Genomic DNA, 13,671 nt, shown 5'->3' on the forward strand with positions numbered 1-13,671 from the left:
GCCGGGTGTGAAACGTACAAACTCATGCCTCAGCAAAATTACAAGACACGGACCTTATGGGCCAATAGGAATGGCGGAATCTGTGAATGTTAACTCTATGAATTTCTGGCTTCTACTCAGTCTTCTACTCATGTATGCTGAAGAGTGTGGAAAACGATGTTGTAAGTCAGAATAATCCTGCATACCACTTACTGTCAGAAGATGCTAATTTTGTACTAATTTCCTGAAATGTCAGCAACAGATACTGATAAAGATATAATCTAGATGCACAAATTGATCTTTACTATAGGAAGAACATTGATTTTCCCCCTCCTCATAATAGAGTACATAGCATTTATGTGTAGGGAATTCACCTGAATTACTCATGCGTCATCCAACATCAAAATCACTGGCCACAAACAGATTCTTGGTGCTCACCTTTAGGCCCAGGTACCCATCAACTGTTAGATACTGCCAGAATAACACAGGTTTTCTTAAGAATATTATTTTGTCCTCTCAAGGACCAGCTAAAGGGCGGGCTGTCACTAGCCCCATAAATTATTTATGTCATATCAATTAATCTCCGGCCTTTGTACCTTACGGGCTCATGGACAATAGGAATAAGCTGTGCAGGTGGACAAGACCAGCATGAGCAATGATGTTTGGCTACGCAGCTTTCCTAAAGTGTCCCCAGGATTTGTTCTAATCAGGGGTAGTAAGACAGCAGACATGGAAAGGACTGTCATGAAGGAAGACGCCTGTATTCACAGATACCTAGAAACGGAAGGCACAGCACACGGTCAAGGGGGCGCTTACGAGGCAGACACGGAGAGAGGGCTGACCGTGGCCCAGAGCCTTGTTTGGGGTTTTTGTGGGAAGGGATGGGTGAGGCGGGGTAGGTATGCTGAATAAGGATTGGATAGTTTGAACAACATCAGTGAGCTATGGGCTACAGAGGTGGTTCCTAGTTGTCTGGTTCTTGGTCCGGTGGAGATATATCGACTTGCTGTGAGTTTGACAGAGTGAACGACTAGGGGTATGTGTTCCAGATTGGTTGGTTTGTTTATCAAAAGTGTGCTCACAGGGGAGTCATGTCCTATTTCTTGGAATTAGCGAGCCCCAGGAGATGTAGTTTTTCCAGGATCAAGGCCCACATGCCAGAGCATCAAGAATACTGAGAATAAAGGGTGCCCGGGTGGCTCAGTCGGTGGGGCGTCCGACTTCGGCTCCGGTCACAATCTCGTGGTTTGCGAGTTTGAGCCCCACATCGGGCTCTGTGCTGATAGCTCGGAGCCTGGAACCTGCTTTGGATTCTGTGTCTCCCTTTCTCTCTGCCCCTCCCCTGCTCATGCTCTGTCTCTCTCTGTCTCTCAAAAATAAATAACTGATAAAAAAAATTAATAGAAAAATGAATACGGAGAATAATAAATTATCGTCGATGCAGCAGCCTTGTCTTGGTAATTAGGCTAAAGAAATCTAAGTCACTATTTATCTGTATCTTTAAAAAACTAATATAGCAGGGGCATTGGGGTGGCTTAGTCGTTTAAGTGCCCATCTCAGTTTGGGCTCAGGTCATGCTCTCATGGCTTTGGGAATTTGAGCTCCACCTTGGGCTCTGCACTGGCAGTGTGGAGGCTGCTTGGGATCCTCTCTATCTCTCTCTCCCTCTCTGCCCCTCTCCTACTTGCACTGTCTCTGTCTCTCTCAAAATAATTAAATAAACTTAAAAAAATTGTATAGCTATTGGAAAGTTATCCATATAGGTCAGATCCCCACCAGGTTGTTTTTGGTAGCATGTTGACAGATTAATTTCCCCTAAAATAAAACTCTTGTAAAAGTCAAAAGAAAACAAAGGGCTGACACAAGTGACGAGTCATTAGTAAGATTAAAGGAAAAAGGAGGAATATGAAATAGTCCTGTAGCTGTGAGTATTTTGCATGGTAAATGGGCACAAGGGTCCTTCCCAGAAATGGGACAAATCTGGAAGATGCTTGACTGATAACCAAGGTAATGAAAAGATTATTTTGGTGTTTTTGAGTGAGAATGCACTTGGGTTTGGTGCAGACATTTAAAAAAGCTGTCTGGGATATTTTAAAGATCTAAAAGCTTCTGCAGGTAATTTTCCAAGCTAAGGACACTTAAGGCTTAGCTTCCTGTACAGATAACTTAATGTGACACAGAGGGAGAGACAGACAACCATGCTGGCATGGGGTTAACAGAAAGTAAGCCAGGAAACACCCAGGCTTCTGCTAATGGAAGGGAGTCATAGAATATCCCTGGTCCTTACCTTCCTCATTCTCAGTATGAAATGGTTGGGACGAATAATCTCAAAGGTTTTATCTAACCATCATGCATGTGCGCATGCACATGTGCACACACACACACACATACACACACACACACAGCCATCACTGTATCCCTGAGATGTTGCCTTTTTAAAATAAGATTGTTAAATTAAAATAGATGCTTTTGAATGGTGAATTAAGCTTCATTTTGGATGTCGAGTTCTTTTTTTTTTTTAATTTTTTTAAACTTTTTTTTTTTAACGTTTATTTATTTTTGAGACAGAGAGAGACAGAGCATGAACGGGGGAGGCTCAGAGAGAGGGAGACACAGAATCTGAAACAGGCTCCAGGCTCTGAGCTGTCAGCACAGAGCCCGACGCGGGGCTCGAACTCACGGACCGTGAGATCATGACCTGAGCTGAAGTCGGCCGCTTAACTGACTGAGCCACCCAGGCTCCCCTGGATGTTGAGTTCTACAAGACTTATTCTCCCTACTCACGATGCAGACCTTATATTTTGTGGGTGAAGTCTACTTTAATGCTTCATACATCTGTATTTAAAGGATTTACTGGGGACTGAAAAATGTAATTGGAAAAGCAAGTGATTTAATCTATTCAGTTTGTAACAACATGCTTCTTAAAAAAGTATGTCCCCCACCAACATTTCTCATTTGGATGATACAAACTTGCATGCATCACTGGTTAAGGAAGGTATTAAAGAATACTCCTTTTAGGCAACAAGCATTTCCTATAGGTCCTAAAAATGGCCTAGTCATACCTTAGAGGTATCATCACCTTCATCTTCATGCACTGAACTAGACGGGGAAGGAGTTGCAGACTTGCTTCCGGGTGGAGATGGGGAGTTGTGGGGGACGCTGCTTCCTCCCATATTCAGGCCAAGCTGAGCACTTAGCTGTGACTGGTTGATGGTGGTCAGCTGGCCATGCTGCATCATTCCTGGCTGCTGCCTGATGTCTGCAGGCTGACCCCTTGGTCTCACGGCTGCCATCTGAGGGTGGGAGCTATATTGAGTTCCTTCTGGATTCCGTATATCTTGCATCTACCAAAAACAAAGATGGGAATCATTTTTCACAAACATATTTCCAGAAAAAAAATTTTTTTTAATTCTTTAGACTTCGAAAACTCTGTAGAATGTCTTGCTGAACTATGCATATTTCCACCTCAACCCCCAATCCCTCTCTAGCATAGAATAACCCTAACATATACATCACCTTAAAGCCACTGTTACCAAAGAATAGAACTTGAGAATTCAGTCAACATCCCATTTCATTACTCAAGACCTGATTAATTATATTTACTTTCTTAAAGACATGCAAACATATATCATTAGTAGATATTTATGACGTAAGCTTCAAAAATGATGCTTCTTAGAATCTCAAAATTATATAGTTATTAGTGATTACAGCATTGCAGCCATTCGTGAAACACTATTTCTTTTATTCTGATCCTTTAAGAAAGGTTTTGCGAGTTAAGTGTACTACGATTCTTAGTTTAATTCTATATAGGCTAGTTTTGGCTAAAATGATCTACTAACTTCCAGACTCAGAACACTACAGGCTGGTATTAACCAATTGATTAATTGACTATTGCAGTGGTTTGACTGCACAGTCAGATTTGAAAGTAAAGCTCTAAAGTTGCAAGGTCACCATATTAATCCATTATGCTATCTGGGTCACTGCTTTTTAGCCTTAATGAGACTCACTCTTGTAATTCAAGCAATGAATTTTGTCTCTGCAAGGATTAGAATTAAAAGCATTGGAGGATGAAGCTCTTAACGTATCTAGAGGTCAAATGTGTTGTATAAGAGGAGTATGGTGGATTTCACTTAACGTTTCTCTGACATTTTCAAACTTAAACTAATGAGTATTTTGCCCTGCTTATAGAAGTGGCTCATTTTTTTCACTCTGAGGGGAGTTGGGGAGTTCATGCAGGTAGAGGATTATAAAACAAGGAAAAAAGAAGGGCAATGAAGTGGCGTATGGTTAGTTACATTTCAGAACTGAAAAAATAAAATTAATAATGATATCTTTTCCTGTTTCATTGAAAAAAAAATCCCACATGGTGTCAGAATGGCCCATAATTGCCTGTCAGCATATGTTCCCATGACATAGAAATACTGTAAAGGTCAATTAAATTACTTAGCCATAGGCTTCTTTTTGTTTCTTTTGGTAATAAAATCATTGTCTACCAATGTTGCCTAGTCGTTTTACCAACCTAGTTAGATCTATCTGAAACTGAAGGTGAGACTGCAGAGGTGTCTGCTTGCATTGGAGGGGCAGAGTGAGAGGGAGGCACAGAATCTGAAGCAGCCTCCAGGCTCTGAGCTGCCACATACAGCCCGACGCAGGGCTCAAACTCACGAACCATGAGATCATGACCTGAGCCAAAGTCAGACACTCAACCGACTGAGCCAGCCAGGTGCCTCCCCGCTTTTTTTCTTTTTTAATTTTTTTTTAATGCTCCGACTTGGTTCTATGTATCATCCTACACTCTGGCTCTGGCATCCTACACTCGTGGCAAAGGCTTAGGTCAGCCCCATGGTTTTGTATTTGCTGCTCTCCAGCAGCAAAAATCAACATTTTTTTCCAGAATTTAAACTGTATTTCTCCAACCCTACTACTTTTTATGTACTCCATCCACGTTGTCTCCACTCACATTTACTAAAATGTTTTCTTCTCCCTTCATAGCTGTTCGCGTCACTTACATAATTTGATCTTCCTTATGAAATCATACTAGCTTTAACAGATACCCTTGAAATTGTGCCATTAACAGAGGGTATCATAAAAATCGAGGCCACTTTTGAAAGTACACAGAAGAAGCAGTCTATACTAGGTGGCTTTTCTTTTTCTTTCTTTCTTTTTTTTTTTTAATATGAAATTTATTGTCAAATTGGTTTCCATACAACACCCAGTGCTCATCCCAACAGGTGCCCTCCTCAATACCCATCACCCACCCTCCCCTCCCTCCCACTCCCCATAAACCCTCAGTTTGTTCTCAGTTTTTAAGAGTCTCTTATGCTTTGGCTCCCTCCCTCTCTAACCATTTTTTTTTTCCTTCCCCTCCCCCATGGTCTTCTGTTAAGTTTCTCAGGATCCACATAGGAGTGAAAACATACGGAATCTGTCCTTCTCTGTATGACTTATTTCACTTAGCATAACACTCTCCAACTAGGTGGCCTTTCAAGCCTACTTTCTGATGTTCTGGAGTCCTACTGTGTTTTTTTTTTTTTTTTTCCGTAGCATGTAGAACACTCTCTTATTACGGGCACAGAGTTGTGGATGTCCATAATGGGACTGTCCTATCCAGGGCAGCTTCCTCTCCCCAACCCAGCACATGTTCACACATACACATTTGTAGGAAGACACATTTTTCTAGCCTTGTAAATTTAAAATGTTTATTAGCGGGGTGCCTGGGTGGCTCAGTTGGTTGAGCGACCGACTTCGACTCAGGTCATGATCTCACAGCTTGTGAGTTCGAGCCCCACGTCAGGCTCTGTGCTGACGGCTCAGAGCCCGGATTCTGTGCCTCCCTCTCTCTCTGCCTTAACCCACTCGCATTCTGTCTCTGTCTCTCTTCAAAAATAAATAAACATTAAAAAAATTAAAAAAAAAAATAAAATGTTTATTAGCGAAATCCTACCTTAACTAAATCATCTTTCCAAAAGTTTTTGACTAATTGATAACTGTATTTCTCCTTCATATAAATGCTGTTACAAAGCATGACGGTTTGTAACCTACCTGTTTGGAGCCCACTGCTTCTAACTCTTTCAGAAATATTGCGGTTTTAACATGATATTGCAGAGGATGATTTTTAAATTGACCTACATACAGAGTTTCAGATTTATGACTACAACCAAGGGTCTTCAATGGCCTACAATCTCATTTTATGGCACCTATCTCCCCCACCATCTTGTAATCGGTCTACTTGTTTTCTCGTTTTAATGAATGTTGTAGACAGGCCTCTGAATACTACAATTCGTATTCTCACCTTTGTTTTATGAGTGGAGGAAGGTGGGCATCACTAAAGTGGGGTAAAGAATGACTTTAGGTAAGGACAATGAAGTACTCAACAGGGTACCTCTTTCTCAGCAAACTCATCATTAGTCCGAATATCATGTCACCATGATATTAGGCCAGGCAGGCAGCAGCTTTAACACTGAATCAAAGAATAATTTTCCTGTGTGGAGGGCGAAAAGCACAAATTGGAGAGCATAGCCATCTCTTCAGCGCTCAGATGCATTTAGGAATGTCAGATATTAACACCCATTTCCATATTAGTATTTCCATTTTACCTTGCGCTCACGGAAGTCAGTTCAGTATTAATCATTGCCTAATGTATAATATGGGGAAAATTAAACTGGATGGAGTCTGATTATTGACAAATAAGATTAATTAGTTAGCTCATGAAGGTAAGCAAATGTTTTGATTACTGGTTTCCTTCTAGAAAGATATTGATTGACTACGGTCTTAATGCCAAATATAAAACTTCGCCTCGCAAAATATTATCTCCGTTAATTTCCAACATTTTGAACGTATTGTGAATAGTTCACTTCAGGCATGTTTAATAACAACTGCTCTTCTCTTTGATTCTTCTTGACTCCTTTGTTGACTTCTTGTCTTCCTACAGCTCTCCCCACCTAAACTATTTCCCAGCATTCTGCTTGAGTCACATTTCGTCCACCCCAAAGTTTCCTTTCTCAAACTGGTACTGTGCGTCCAGTTTCTGTTGATGAAACCTTCATCCTCCCTGTCATCCCTACTCAAAATGTTTTAGTCACTTTTGATTCTTTCCTTTCCTATCAGTCTTGTGAGTTCCACTGAGTCTGCTCAAAAAGAACGCTTCCATCTGCCTTCTATTCATGTCCACACCCATTCATGTACTTCATGAATGCCTTCATCACCTCTTCACTTGCAATGGTTACTAAACTAAAAAGAATCTCTTCGCATCCACCCTGAAGAGTACCACAGAATCACTCTTCATGAGCCACAGGCTCAAAACCTTCCCGATGATATCTGCCTATCAGATTACATCCAGACTCTTCAGCGTGTCATGAGAGGTTCCGAATAAACCATATGCCCTATGACTATCCTTCACACCTTTACTGCTCAGCCAAACCCAATTAATTGCTCCTCTTTGCCTACGTCTCTCTCCCTTGAGCGTATGTCTTTGGCTGTGTTGCTCTTCCAGCATTCAGTAGCCATTTTTTGAGCCGTTGCTGTCAGAAAAATTTAAAAAAACGGTTAAAAAAACCCCAAACTTTGCTCAGTGATCTGTGGTTTGTTCAGTACTTTTATCTGTCAAGCGTTATTATTCCCCTTTGAGGCAGCCCTATAGAAATGGCTGCTCTGTACAAGTCTATTGAGGATAATAGAGTTTAAATGATCTCAGGTCTCTCTACCAACAAAGATCAAAGTGGAAATGAAATCTGCTCTACATATTTGTGCTTTTCTCAATTCCATAATGCGATTACCATATTGATACTATTTAAACCTTAAATATAGTTTAAAGGCAAGTTCAAAAGTCACTTCATCTACAAATCTTCCAGAACCTTCTTCTTCTGAACTGCTAAAGCATTTTGTCTATACTTTCTTTATGGGACGCCACTTGTAGATTTCTTAGTCTACTATGTATGTATCTCCTAGACGGTATTCTTCATTAATGTGCTTTTCACATTAATGTGACTAATGTGTTTTTCAATCCCTCATGAGATCTCTCTTAATTAAATTAGGCATTCCGAGTATTCAAAAAATATTTGCTGAGTCAGTATATAAGTGAAGAAATGAGTACTATCTGTAGAAACCGACTAACCAGTTTGATGAGTTTTCTCTTTTTCCAGTGAGCTTCATCTAACATCAGTCCCGATTTGAATAATGTCTGTTTCCCTTTGTGGCAGAAACCCAACAAAGGGCACTTCCTAGCTTCATCTGCAACTCTGTCGGGCCATGTGACCGCGTTCTGGCTAATGAAATATAAGTGAAAGTATTGTGTGGGTACTTCCAAGAAATGTCCTTAAAGGGAAAGGCTCACCGTCCTTTGTTCTTTCCTGCTGGCAAAACTGTGGGTGCGATCGCTAGAGCTTGGGGGAAATGTCTTGAACCAAGAGGCATCGCCTTGAGGACGTTGGCGGCACAACAAAAAGATGTTTGAGTGTTTGATTATTCTGAAACTACAAGACCCTGGACCATCTACTTACTGTGGGAGTCTTTAAAGTGAAAGGAACGTAAATGTCTGTCCTTTTTAGAGTTACTGTCATTTTGAGTTTACTTTTACGTGAGGTTCAACCTAATCTTAACTGATAGACCCTCATGGATTATAAGCGCAAAAAGGCAGGGTTGGAATCTCTTTTGTTTACTAGTGTAGCCCTAGTATCTAGGACAGATCATGGCAGACCATAGGTATATATAATATGACATATATTTCTTGAGTGACACTGACTAGATGTTGAGGCCAGGTACAATTAAGATTAATGATGCGGGCTTCCCATGAGCAGCATTAGACATCTTTGATCTTTTGGGAACTTCGTTTGCTAACTTCTCAGGACTCGAGCATCTCCAAGCTACTTTCTGATGTGTTTATTTCTCGTTTTGTTTATTTCAAACCCAGTGAACTTCATTTTTCCTTGGCTAAAAGTCCTTGGTATTGTTAGCATTTTACTTTTGAATGGCTCTTAATATCTATCTTCCCTTTGGGGAAACTCAATCCACTGAAAACGGGTGCCAAATTTCACTTTTCTTGGGAATCACAACTGTTTCCTTAAATTTTACAGTTTGCTACTGAGGACTGATGTGGTCCTACAATTACGGGAGCTGACAAATGTCAATGAAAATAATGGAGGAGGATTACAACGATGACGAGAAGATGTCAACGGAGTTCTTTCAAAACCTTTTTTCCATGAATGGAGAGCAAAAGCTCAGTTAAAATCACTTAGGAAACCAAAGCAGATACCGTGTATTCTCCCTCATGACCCTGCCTTGTGATCCGGGGCTTGGTCCTAACACCACGCTCCCCCCCATTACCGACAGTGTTGAAAGCTCCAGGTTGAGGACAGTGCTCTAGCGGGAGACCTCGGGTATACTATTTGATACATGTTCCAGAGTGCGTTCGCACTGTCTTCTCCTTGGATTTTCTTTAAAGGGGCGGGGGGGGGGGGGGATCCCAGGTAGCTCATTTCAGATTATTTTTAAAAAATGAGCCACGTTCTGGTGTAGCAGCCATACCCAAAGCCAAAAACCAAACACTTGGAGCAACGCATCAGTGACTGGACGGTGTGAAGACTGCACACCCGAACGGCACCGGAAGAAAGGAAGGCCTGCATTTCAGTGTTTGAGACCGTGTGAATTCACCATCCTTCCAGAGTCTGTTTTCTTCTTTCAAATGTCAGCATCCCTTCCCGGCCCAACATGCAAGCCTTGAAAGCTATCATTATCTCTGCCTCTAGCCGACAATCCATATCAAAACAGTTGTACACATAAAACCCTAATGACGTCTTGGCTCTCTCTGCCCTGATCCAGCTGTTTGAGTGAATAGCAGTTGGTGAACAGAGCCTGGAACATGGGGAGCCCCGAGGCCTTATTTGCTAATGTGGTTTACCAGCTGCTGCTTTCTGTGGTCTTTGCCGGCAAGGCCTGGACGTGTGCCAATTGCAGCAGGAACAGCAGAACGTGAGGAATCTATGAAGCTCGTCCATTTACCCCTGTCTGTCAGCATTTGATACCCTTCACCGTTGAGCGCTTTCCCCGGGGCTATGAGGGGACCCTGCTGGCTTAGGCTGTGACAAGGGCTTACTCTCGGTTCTATCAAACACATACCGTCCTTAGCATCTAAAGAAAAACTTCTGAGCCTGCTGTTGGTAGTACATAGAGCCTTACATGATCAGTCAGGCCAGGAAGACCAAGTAGTTCCCATTTTTCTCGGGAATAATGCACTCTACGAGTCTACGAGAAGAATGTAAATGTTGATATTATTTAAGTTCCCAATTTGATTACATATTTTTGCCAGGGATTCAATTAATATGTAAATGTATACACCAGAATGAATGCGTGGCTAAATTTAATAATCAAATTTCATGTATTATTTTCCTAAGTGCATATTCCAAGAGAGAGCTAAATTATTTGTTGTCGAAACAAATTAAATAAATCGTTTCTAGGTGATCTCCACATGTGTTCTATTTATTATTTAGAAACGTGTAATTTAAATAAACTTCGACAGTTTTGCTGTTAGACTTCTGACATTGAACATTGATAATGTCAAAAGGGGAAATCTGGAAAATACATATGCAAAGCACATGCTGTAGTTTTAAAGATTAGGAAAAGTGAAGTTCAAAGGCAAGACTGGATATTTTTATGAACATGTATTTTTATGTTCAATATTGAGTCAGAATAACTTGATGGAATCGAATTTTCTTCCAAAAGACAATGTGAATAAACAGGGCTCAGATTTCTTCACAAAACACTAAAATGGGATATTTGTAGTTTAGTTAGGGTAAATAGTAATTATAAAACTAATTATCACAGGAAAGCAAGAGCTCTGGAGTACAATTCATTAGATATTTGCCAAATGGAAAGACATAGCACTTTCTAGAACCACCATCATAGGGAAAGATGAAAACTACCTCAGTGAAACAAATGGTCAAGCCCATGGGAACTTCCATAATGCCTAACCTTCCTCCTCCCTCAGACTGGGGTCTCTCCCTCATTATGGCCTCTTCCATGAATGGGACCCTTCTCACTCCAGGGATTTGATGTGTTAGAGGAAAACACCATTGAAAGTTTTAAAAGTCAGGGCCAATAATTATACTGGCTAAAGATCATTTCACCAATTTTCAATTTAATCAATGAAACTTGTGTATGCTTTCCCAGGCATGAACCAAAGATCAGATGCTAAAGGGCAGATAGCCACAGTGGGGGTGTGTGTGGGTGTGTGTGGGGGGGATCCCCAACTTCTCAATGTCCTCATCGTCTTTGCCAGGTCCTGCCCCTGTGTAACCAAACTTGACTTCTATTTCTGTCACACCTGCTAGATCTAGAGAGCATCTTAATCGCCCTTGTGTGTGCGTCTCGATTGATCCGTACAACCAACCGGACAAGCAACTTTACGCCATTTTTAAAAATTCCTTTTTTCTTCCTTTTTCTAGACGTGAGGCAGTGTGCCATCGTAGAGGGGACCTTGCTCATGACATCATCGGGCTGACTCTGAATCGAATGATCTATCTTACTTTTAACTGAATTGCCTCTTGTTTTCCACCTCTAAACTAGGGATAACGATTTTTCAACAACAACTATTTATTGGTGCCGACTCTGTACCAGCCACTGCAGTTGGGGCCACGTTAACAATGGCGAGTGAGCACGCTGAAATCTGTCCTTACGCAGCTCACTTTCAAGAGGGGGAAGTGTACTGACCTTAAATGCTTGCTCGAGGATGGGTTAAAATAAAGACTATGAAGATGTTCTGTCAAATGTAAACCTATTTTTGACCACCCGGGTCACCTTTAGTGGAAGATGGAGATGTTTATCTTTTGGTATCCTCTGGAGTCAACTTTCCTCAACTAGTCCTAGTTCTTGGTGAGCCACTGACATAGTCGTGACCAGGCATTCTGGTAGCCAAAAGCTTGCATCCGTGGAGATCGTCTCCAGGATAAGCTGGGCAGCTTATGTCAGAGAGCACAGGGTTTCACTGTGAGAAAGTCAGTAGCCCAGATAAAGGTTGAACTTATAACCCGGATTTTAATAGCTTCCCAATCACAGCTAACAGGCTAACTGGTAGCTACAAAGTTCAAAAAAATTTAAATGCGTAAAAAGGTATTCCGGGTCACAGTATACTCTTCTCTCCCATTAAACTCTGGACATATAATCCCCTCTTTGGATCACAACCTTGGCCAGAAGGTTATGGGGTATAGTGACACACAGTCGGCAAGATATTTTTCACTCAAATTGAGGCATCCATTTCTGATTGCTTCATGCCAACACTATTCGCCTCCTACTGTTACTGTTAAACTATCAACGTCAGTATTAACAAGCTGACATTGTGCTCCAGTGTGCCCTTGACGGGACTCTTCTGTCTGGCTCAAAGAAAAGAAACATGCAAATGTACAACAGGCAAGCTTGACTCTTAATTGACGAAGAGCATCTCTCATAATTCCAATTAATGGCATACGATGAAGACCGACTAAAAGCTTTGTCTCATCCGAAAGGGTTTAGGAGACCATCTGGTCAACTCTCTGGTTCCCCAAATACCTGAGTTGGTAGTACACCTCTGGTAAAAGGAGTCTATGAGTTGGCACTGGGTCTACCTATGATTAGAGTCGATGAAGCCCTTTATTCGTATAGATCGCGCCTTTCCTTTTGCGTCTGCACTACAAAGTAGACGCAGCGCTTTGTTCATGGAACTATAATCTTATATTAAAGTGTACTCAAACACGCTAATGTCTGTTCACATCTCTGCTTTGATGTGCCAAAAGAAGGGACTGAATAATGCGCCTTATTTTCAGAATACTTTGAAAGGATTGCGTGCATGGGAACAAAAAGAATGGATTGGAAAGATAGGTGACAAGAGATTTGGTAAATGCTACGAGACACGCCCTATGGGATCTGTGGTTTATCTACGAGAAATAGCTCTGTGTATTTATAGCATCACAAGTCAGCTGAAATGGTTCTTTATACTATATTTAAACCTGAAAATTTAACTGAATTTCATACTTTCCACTGCAATGTTAATGGGATGTGAGTAAAAATGGAGATGTCAAGTGGAATATTGACTTCTTAACATCAGTTCAGAAAGTGACATTTGAGTTCTTTTAGAGGCTCTTAAATCATTAGATACACATGACATTCACTTAAAAGTACATCTCAAGAAGCAAAATTAAAACCTTATATTCTGCTTGGGCCCGATAGCTTTCTTATGCAGAATATTTGTATGTTCCTAGGTTATTGGGGACTTGAAGAAAAGTACAATTTTAAATTAGTATTTTATTATGGAAATCTTCCAATAATCCTTTTAATAATGTATTATAAAACATTTAAAATAGCATGAAACCAAGATAGGAAAAGGCTAGAAATCCTCTCCTATTGAGTATAATATTAATAATTTGGTAAAATCAGTCCAGGAAAATTACCATGTCTTTCAGTTCCTTTAAAGTGTCTGACTCTGTAAGTGACCTTAAGCTCCTTTAAAACAATTAAAAAATTCAAATATTTGGCTGCCAAAATTTTATAGCATGTTACATAATGGGATGAATATCGTTATATACAGTCTTCATAATTGTGGGTATACCTAATTTCGTTAATATTAACATTACTCATTTATGCTTTTATACACTTTGAGTTCTATAAGGTCAAGGTCTCAAAACTAATCATAAAAACTAGTGACTGCTATTCATGCTAATATAATAA

General features: G+C 40.7%; 1 protein-coding gene across 2 annotated transcripts in view; it reads right to left on the reverse strand.

Moving 5' to 3' along the window:
* The window catches only part of TOX (thymocyte selection associated high mobility group box), a 307,387-nt gene that overhangs the window by 46,247 nt on the left and 247,469 nt on the right, over nt 1-13,671 (reverse strand). For both annotated transcript variants that reach the window (XM_060610589.3, XM_060610588.3), the window contains one exon: nt 3,042-3,323. In XM_060610589.3, coding sequence (XP_060466572.1) covers nt 3,042-3,323 — 282 coding nt within the window. The remainder of the gene's footprint in view (nt 1-3,041; nt 3,324-13,671) is intronic.

Source organism: Panthera onca, chromosome F2 (genome assembly GCF_046562875.1).
Source record: "Panthera onca isolate mPanOnc1 chromosome F2, mPanOnc1 haplotype 2, whole genome shotgun sequence".
Taxonomy (NCBI): domain Eukaryota; kingdom Metazoa; phylum Chordata; class Mammalia; order Carnivora; family Felidae; genus Panthera; species Panthera onca.